The sequence below is a fragment of the Belonocnema kinseyi genome, chromosome 7, assembly GCF_010883055.1.
Source record: "Belonocnema kinseyi isolate 2016_QV_RU_SX_M_011 chromosome 7, B_treatae_v1, whole genome shotgun sequence".
Taxonomy (NCBI): Eukaryota; Metazoa; Arthropoda; class Insecta; order Hymenoptera; family Cynipidae; genus Belonocnema; species Belonocnema kinseyi.
In genome coordinates, this window is record NC_046663.1 from 109,998,304 (window position 1) to 110,007,455 (window position 9,152).

The window sequence follows — 9,152 nt, forward strand, 5'->3', positions numbered from 1 at the left end:
TGAGAATGCATTATTATACTTGAGAATATTTGAAATACTGTGAAAATGTTACATGAAAAAATGTAACTTTTCGATTTTCCATTATTTTTCATGCTGTCAAATTTTTATTTTTTAGTTATCAAGAAAATTCAAAAAGTTGTCATAATAATCTTCTAGGGCATTTAGAAATTAAACTTTTTCTTTTCTTTACTTTTTTCATATCGCGCGTTGTTTGGCATAAAATGTACATTTTCGTGTCTTTTTTGGAATTTTGTAAATGCTATAACTCTGGTAATTTTTAATTTTTTGAAAAAAGTCATGAGATAAATTGTTCGACTTTTTAAATATTATGAATGTCCGTACAGAGAATTCTTGAATTTTAAAAAAATAGTCTCAAAAATATTCAAATGGCGCTCACTATTTGAATTTTGATCTAAAATGGCTGGCTTACGAACTTGACCTTTAGTTTATGACACTAAAAGAGTATACCAAAATCCAATCTAATAGATTAATTTTTACAAAAGTTATCATGCTCACAGACAGACAGACATAAAGACAGACAGATAGACATACAGATAGACACATTCGTAAAAACCTGTTTCTCGAATTCAGGGTGTCTCAAACCGTGGAACTTTTGACAAAAAGTAGGGGGGTCAAATTTTATTCAAATCTAATACCTTCTCTGATAAGAATGTAAAAAAGATTTATTTGCCTTGAACAATTTTTTGATAATTCTGTTTTTAGTTAAAGTCATAAAAGAATAGCTTTAAAACATAAGAAATTATATTTTTTGAAACCCCACACACGAGATGAAAAAGAAATTAAAAAATAAAAGTTGTGATAAGAATGTACCCACGCAGCGGACACATTTTTGATCTTTGATTTTTCAAGAAAATTCGAAAACTTGTCGTAATAATCTTGTAGGCCCTTCAAAAAGCAACATTTTTCTTTTCTTGACTTTTTTTCATATCGTGAGTTATTTGGCATAAAATTTTTATTTTCGTGTGTTTTTTGGAATTTTGTAAATTATATAACTCTAATCTTTTTTAATTTTTAAAAAAAAGTCATTAGGATAAATTGTTAGACTTTTTGAATAATATGAATAACTGTACAGAGAATTTTTGAATTTTGAAAAAAGTGGTCTCAAAAAGGTCTACCAAAGGGCAATCTAACAGATTAGTTTTTTCAAAAGTTATTCTGCTCACAGACAGACATACATACAGACATACAGACAGGCAGACATACAGACAGCCACACCGGCAGATATACATACAGACATACAGGCAGGCAGACAGACATACAGACAGTCATACAGGCAGACGCATTCGTAAAAACCTGTTTTTCGGATTCAGGGGGTCTCAAAACGTGGACATTTAACCAAAACTGGACGGGGGGGTGGGACAAATTGTACAAAAATCTAATACCTCCTGTGACGAGAATGTAAAAATTAATTCTAATTATTTTCGCGGTTTCTATTGAATATACGATAACTTATGGCCACGTTGCGAAATGCTGAATAGTCTACTTCGATCTAATACACGTATTTATTTGACGTAATTCGAAGCTTCTTGCAAGAAAATCAAGAAAAATGAAAATAGGGAACGTTGCTCCCCTGTGGCAGTAACCGTTAAAGGGTTAAATAAAACATTTTTAACCTAGACTTTGTGCTCAAGTATGCTTGAGTATCCATTGCAAAATCAGTAATTACAATTTAACAATGGGTATATTTTTCTCGATTGTATCAACAATTTGAAAAATAGAATAACTTTGAAGTGAACTTATATAGTGAAGATTCTTAAACTAATATGGATCACTTTAAAATTAAACAGAAATTTAGTTGAACATTTTTTTAAATTTTATTGAATGTTTCACGCTCGATTTCACGTTGATATTTCAAATAGAAAAAGAGGATGAACAAACCTTTTTCACGTCTAAGAGAGAAGAAGGAACGTACTCCTGGTTAATAGCGGATACAACTTTGCAGTAATTACGATAAAGGTTAAATTGATCCTTGAGCCAACTTCGGATTTCAAATAACCGTTGACGTAAGACTAAGTTGTTGGCTTGCACGTCTTCACCAACGAGCACATCTGTGTGAAGGACATAGATATTTTCAGTAAAAAAGAAATGATAAAAAAAGGTTGAGTTTAATGTATGAACATTATATTTAAATTTTAATTAATTAAAATAATTTTTGGGTATACAACCGAAAAGGTCACACAAATGAAAAAAAGAAACTGCCTTGATATGTGGTCTAGGATTCTTTTTTTCTATCCCAATAGAAAGCCCTAAATAAATTTTCACCTCAGATTTATAGAAATTAAGTTACTTATTAATTTTTGTTAAAATTATTTAGATTGAAAAATCTTATAAAATACTGAACTTAGACAAAAATACTCAGGCTCCTCAGAACCAACTTCCACTTAGAAGAGCAGGCTAAAGTTCGTATCCTAAAAATGATGTGTTGGGGTACTTCACGAGTATTTTTATTAAACAAAAAAAGAAATCATTAGCACCCCTTTTTAAATAACTCGATATTTGTTATTTTTTTAATCAATATATACGCTTTCTTACAGGAAAAGAAACAACTAATAAGTAAATTTTTTTCTTCTAAATACCTTTAATTTTGCGTCAAATAACGTAAATACCATAAATTAAATCAAAAACTGCGATTTGAACTTCTGAGGAATTACAGCTATAAATTGTAACTGAAATTTTTTTCGATTTGTTTTTAAAAAAGGTTCTCAAAGTACCTATGGCTTTAGCGATTACATTCTCATTAAAAAACTCGCGCTGCACGCTCGATTATTTGTATCCAATTGAACAGTTTCATCCAAATAATTTGTAAATCTTGTTAAAATCCACGAAAAACAACGCTTTAAATTTATGAATCTCTTAAAAAACCAAAATTGCATATTTTTGAAAATGATCCAACTTTTGGAACTTTTGTCTAATTAAGAAATTTCATGATAATAGTTTCGAAAAACATATATTTTATATCTAGTAGAAATTTGAAATGATATTTCTTAACCTATTGAAAATTTTTTTTTCACTTTTTTGAGAATTTTCATAATGTTGAAAGCATATAACTTTTTAAAGTTTGATCGAATTTAAAAATTTCATTAGAATAATTCTTGGGTGTTTTTGACGCGTACCAGAGAATTTGACAACAATTCCTAAAGCTCATCACAAAATTTTATTCAAATTTTGAAAGAGCTCAAACTTTGAATTTGTGTCTACTTGAAAAAATTAACTGACATAGTTTCTATATATATATTTGATATCTAGTGGTGAATTTTAATGAAATTTCGTAATCTTTTAGAAAAATATTTTTTTATATTTTTCTAAACATTTTCAAAATTTTCAAAAGTATATAACTTTTCTAATTTTCATCGAAATGATCATTTTTATTTGGATAATTTGCAAGTCTTCTACCCATTTATAAGAAACTTTGACAACAATTTCTAAATTTGAAAAAACATTTTTTTTCTTCAAATTTTGAAAATCCTCTAAATGTTTTAATTTTTGTTAGAAATATCTGATTAACGAACTTAACCTTCATTCTGGGAACGTTCAGAAGTGTATCAAAGGCTGACATGATTGAACAAATCCTTCAAAAGTTAGTGTGGCTGAAAGAGACACCGACAAAATATTATGATTTTCGGATTCTGTGAGAGCCGAAACGTAAAGATCTGTTCAAAGCCAGAGATCGAAAATTTGGACAATTAAATTACACTCTCATGAATAAGAATTTAAAAAGTTCCTGCGTAATTAATATTAATAGACTTTCCGCTGCCTTTTAGACGTTGAAAAAGGTGTGGAAAACATACGTTTGTTAAAATTGTACGTTTCTGGTGCATTTCACTGAAAAGTTCTAAAAATAAACAAAGTAAAAAATATCCGAATAATTATCTATAAAAAAAGGTCCAGTGTAAATAGTTCAGAAGTTATGATGACTTAAATGAATTGTCCAGTGGACAAAGTGTCAATTTTTTCCTTTTAGCATATCTTATCCTGTTCAACACCCGAGGCCGTAGCCAAGGAGGCGATAATGCGGAATTGACCCCCTCCCTCGAAAATTCTTGGAACATAAACATAATATACATAATTATACTCTTCTGTGTGCCAGTACATATCCCCGAAATTTTTTCCTGCTGCATATATCAAATGAGAAAAAATTATATTTCAAACTATGAAAAAATAATTCTAGCTTCAAAAGAACATGAGAAGGCGTATACTTTTCACAAAAGCTGTAGACCTATTTCGAAATAAAATTCTTTCTCTATACTTTCAATATGAAAACAATAATTCGCAAGACAATTAAGAAAAATATATTTTTAGATTTTTATATAGAAAATTAGGTTAATTTAGGTAATAAACTTCGAAAAATTTATAATAAGAAATTTTAAAATATAATTTTTAGACAATTAAAGATATATCTTGTCTAGGACATACTTTTTTCTAAATATTTCAGATTATTTTTCTTTCACTCACAATAATTGGGAAAGCACGTTTCCGAATTTAATACGTTATATATATTTTTCAAGTTAAATGAAGGAAGTTTTTAGGAAATACAAAGGCAGTTCCTGGAATGTTTGTTGCCAAGCTTATCAAATATTTTTTCAGACAAGAAACCTAAAAATTAGTTTTGTCGCTTCTCTTCAAAAATCCTAATTTTAGAAAAAATCTATAACCAAAAAAAAGATGTCTTTCTTAGCGACCTATAACCGTCCACTTTTCAAATTAAAAAAAAATTTATCGATCGAAACATTTTTTGTGGGTCAATTTGACATAGTGTGTTCTACAAAAGTTAATCAACACTTCATTTCTAAGAATCTGTGGTTAAAAGTATATTATGTACCTAGGAGAGAAACAATCTCTTTATACGAAAGTGAGTTTTGCAAACACGCAAGGATAAAAAGACATTTCACTCCTTGGTAAATACGATACTTTATGTAACAAAGGTATGATTTACATGTTTATCACGTCTGGCATTAAAGTTTAGGTTGACCCGTTCCATAATATAAACGACTACTTTAAGAACTGAAAAATGCTGATAAAACACGTAAATCATGCCTGTGTTACATAAAATCCTTGAACGATTTTTCATTGGGATGTAACGAAATCCTCACTCAACCCTAGACCAAGTATTAAGGCTATATTGTTGAGTAATCTTTTCATCCAAAAAATTGGACTTTTATTATAAAAAAATTGAATTCTTAATAAATTCTTCCCGGAGAAATTGTTTTTATATTATATTCTTATTATTACTTTCTTCTAAATTCAAATTACTTTCAAAGCTATCTCAAAATCAAAGAGTTAGATTTTTATGACCTTCAAATTATTTTCTTGTCCTTCATTAAATTTTTTTGTATTTTCTTCTAAAATCCTAATTTATTTTTTACATATCCACGATCTTATTGCACTTTACCAGTTTGCATGAATCCAGAGATATTTGGAAAGTCGAGGGGCTTGAAAATAATCGGCTTTGTTGCTTGTTGCTTGGTTTGATAAAATTGTTGTTTTTCTTCTTCCAGTATAAAAGAACATCTACAGGAAGTGCGGACATTATTTTTTTTCACCTGAAATTGTTCTGGAATTTTACTAGGGATTTTTCGGAATTTTATAGTTGTCGAACGTTTTTTCGAACCACTTTTGCATTCAGTTTTATTATTGGAATCATGACTAGGTTGAAATTCCTCTTTAATGCGTATAGGAGTTAAATCCACATTTTCAGATAAATTTGTTCTCGGTCCTGCTTTAGAAATTGATTTTCTACCCAATTTTTCGTGAAATTCATGCATTTTCAAGTCATCCACTTTATATGAAGAATCTCTAGACATCGAATTTTGAGATTTTCTTTCTCGCCGAGATTCTTTTTGAATTTCACCTGAAACCTTAATCAGAGAATATAAAAAATATTTTGTATTTTACCCTTATTGGAAACATATAAGATAAAACTTTATACCTTTGATAAATTCTTTAAAGTTTTTCCTGTTGATTTATCTTTTCTCTTTTCATTCTGAATTGCAATAGAAGATACACTTTCAGAATTTTCAAAATCTTTCTCACCGGAACTTTTATTCACATACAACTGAATTAATTCTGACTCATGATTTATCTTATTTTGTACATAATTATTTTTGACTGAGTGCTCAATAATTTTGCTATTTCCTTCATTATCTGTCTCGTAAGAAACACTATTAATTGATTGCTCAACTTCTAAAATCCTATTAGATCTTTTGAGTTTACTACTTGTTTTATTTTCATCAGCTATACAAGTTTGTTCCTCCCTCGATTTTGATGTTGTGGCATATTTTAGAGAATACTGCGTGAAATCATCGGAATTAGCAATTTCTAATTTTCGAGTTATTTTTACACATCTAGATAATTCATTGCTGTGACTTGATTCAAATTCACTAAGTGGTTTCACTTCTTTTAGTGACGCATGCTCAATACATTTTTCACTTATGTTTGAATATTTTCCAGTTGGGGTGGAAGATGATTTATTTTTTTGAAATTTTGGAGATGATAGAATCGCATCGGAATTGGTGTCAGGGGAGACAACTTTCAAGGGATTCCGTATCTCAAACTTCAACGTAGCCACAGACTGAAATTAAATGGGTGGTAAGTTTAAAATTATAAATTATAAAATGTGAAGAAGAAAATGATTTTTTCAGGAGTTTTATAGAATGAATGTTTCATTGCTTTAAATCAAATTTTTGTCCGATATAGATGCTTAAAATGCTGAAACATTATTTTTAAAAAATATCATTATACATACCAGAGTCTAAAATTATCAGGTCTTTCAGAGTATAATATTTAGACATGTATCTAAATATATTATCTTTAGACACATGTTTAAATTATTGGTTATTTATTCTTCTTAATTAGGGCATTAACCTCATATTTTTCTTTAGTATAGGGGGATTGAGTTACAGCGTCGCGCTTTGAATCAAATTCTCTATTTCTGATTAAAATGTGATTTTGATGCGTGTATTTTTTAAGGTGAAGCATTTCACCCAGCGTACCCCATACCCTGGGGTATGGCGACAGTCATATGACCGCCGTTTTTTGAACAATATAAAAATTGTAAAATAATAATTATATAATATAATAATTTTGGAAAGTGTAATGCGAAGACAAAAAATTACTCCAGACATTTTCAACTTAAATTACATTTTTTCCTAATAATCAAACTAAAGTATGTGGCAAAAATAGTTAATTATTTCAAAATATGCTGTAAGTGCCTTAATTTCTTTCAAAGACTTTTTCATCGATTTCCGCTAAAATTGTTTTTTCATAGTTACTCCTTTAAAGCGTATTTAAAACGGAAATTGCATCAAATCAATATTTTCCTAAGCGTAAAAATCAATTATATGTAAAAAAAAAAAAAAAAAAAATAGATTTTCTTAACTTTGCACGGATAAATAATTTAAAAAATGTAAAGATCAAATTACTTGTACATTAAAAACAGCATTCACATATCTTGAACGATAGATGGACAAAAAGGCACACATAAATATTTACATAGATCATTATTTTAGAGAAACTCTATGTAGAACTCACAAAAAAAATTAATATCTGAACGTTTTTTCTTAATTTCCAAAACTTCTGAGGAATAAAAAAAGAAAAAAGTCTAGTACTTTTTTTCCACAACATTTTTTCCCATGATTTTTCTCATTTCTCATTTTTCATTTTTTTTAAATTATTCTTTACGTATAAAAAAAGTTACAAGTTTTCATAATAATTGTGTTAGATTTAATCAAATTATTCAAGGGTAGTTTTATGTAAAATTTACAGAGCAATCTGAATTTGTTACTGTTGAATCATTATAAGTAAAATTTATTGATTTGGATGTGAATTCAGCGTGAAATTCACCTTTACTTTTTCGAAATAATTATTTTCAACTATGAGTTAAGGAAAAATGCTTCAATATAGAGACATAATTGTTGCATACATAAATTATTATCTTGAAGGCGATAATATCAAATAATATTATAAAATAGATAAAAAATATATCAAGATTTAATCAATTGAAAAGCGTACCTCTGAATAACTAGAAACATCCTCAAAGGTGTCATCAGAATATCTATAAACATCATCATAAACTGGAAGGTCTGCCCGACGAAAATTTTGTGAAAAATCTGTTTTTTTAGAAGTAATTTCCAAATTGACTGCATTACCATTGGAATCTTTAGCATCGTCATGAGACTCTTCTAAAGTTTTAATTTCCGAATCAATAGCTTCACTGATCGAAGATAAAGAAGCAGATTTATCTGATTCCAGTTCTTGAAGACTCACATCAACGTTAGTAATTATATTTCCTTCCCCTCCTGGTCCCATTTCTCCATTCCCAGATCTTGTATCTATCGTTATTTTAGAAGTCAAATAAGTATCAGTCCTGTTTGAATTTGTAGCAGACTTATCAACAATTGTGACAACCACAGTAGATGATTCAAGATCTCCATTCGGGGATTTCATTCTTATATTTGGCTCCATTTGAGTATCGGGCATTTTAATAAGAATCTTCTGTTTTTGATTTTCTCTCGTATCACCAGATCCGGAAATGGAATGATTTTTTACATTATTCCTAAAGTCGTCAGTAAAACTTCCAGTACTTGCACTAGAGGGTCTTTCTTCCTGGTATTTTTTCAACTTATATTTCTCGTCAATTTCCTTGAGTCGCATTAAAAGAGGAATAGTTGATTTTGATTGACTCATCCTTCTTGCACTCAATTATAATTTTTTGTTTTAAACTGTGAATTTTATTGTGATATGTGAAGTTTTAATGCTAAGAAAAAACGTGCTACGTTTGACGTTTGACGTTTAAGAGTCGAGTTGTGAGTAAGTAAGTTACCATGGCAACAACTAATGCAACGACGAAAGCGAGTGAAAATTTGGTAGTAGTAAGGTAAACTGAGCATTACTGGGCCAGTCAGGAAAAGTTAACCCACATAAACACAATTTTAAAATGGGAAATTGGAATTTTTGGTACAAAAACCGTTATAATAAGTGGCTAATACATTATTTGGTCGATTAGAACAAAAAATACATCAATAATTTTATCGTTAATTCATACAGTCTGTCAAGTTAAAGCGTGGGTGGCTTTACTCGCAGTCGGTAAGGTGTATCGACATGATTTTGGTGTCAAAATATTAAGAAGAGCTCCC

At 29.2% G+C, this 9,152-nt stretch overlaps 1 protein-coding gene across 2 annotated transcripts in view; it reads right to left on the bottom strand.

The window, feature by feature from the left end:
* LOC117176961 overlaps nt 1–9,046 on the bottom strand; it is a 13,522-nt gene extending 4,476 nt beyond the window's left edge. Inside the window, exons 1-4 of one of the 2 annotated variants that reach the window (XM_033367382.1) lie at nt 8,029–9,046; nt 5,948–6,589; nt 5,411–5,876; nt 1,900–2,069 (exon numbers count right to left, since the gene is read on the bottom strand). In XM_033367382.1, coding sequence (XP_033223273.1) covers nt 1,900–2,069; nt 5,411–5,876; nt 5,948–6,589; nt 8,029–8,703 — 1,953 coding nt within the window. In that variant the 5' untranslated portion in view covers nt 8,704–9,046. Of the gene's footprint in view, nt 1–1,899; nt 2,070–5,313; nt 5,877–5,947; nt 6,590–8,028 lie in introns of those variants that run through there. The other variant, XR_004467645.1, reaches the window with a different exon arrangement.
* Between the last annotated feature and the right edge of the window lie 106 nt (nt 9,047–9,152).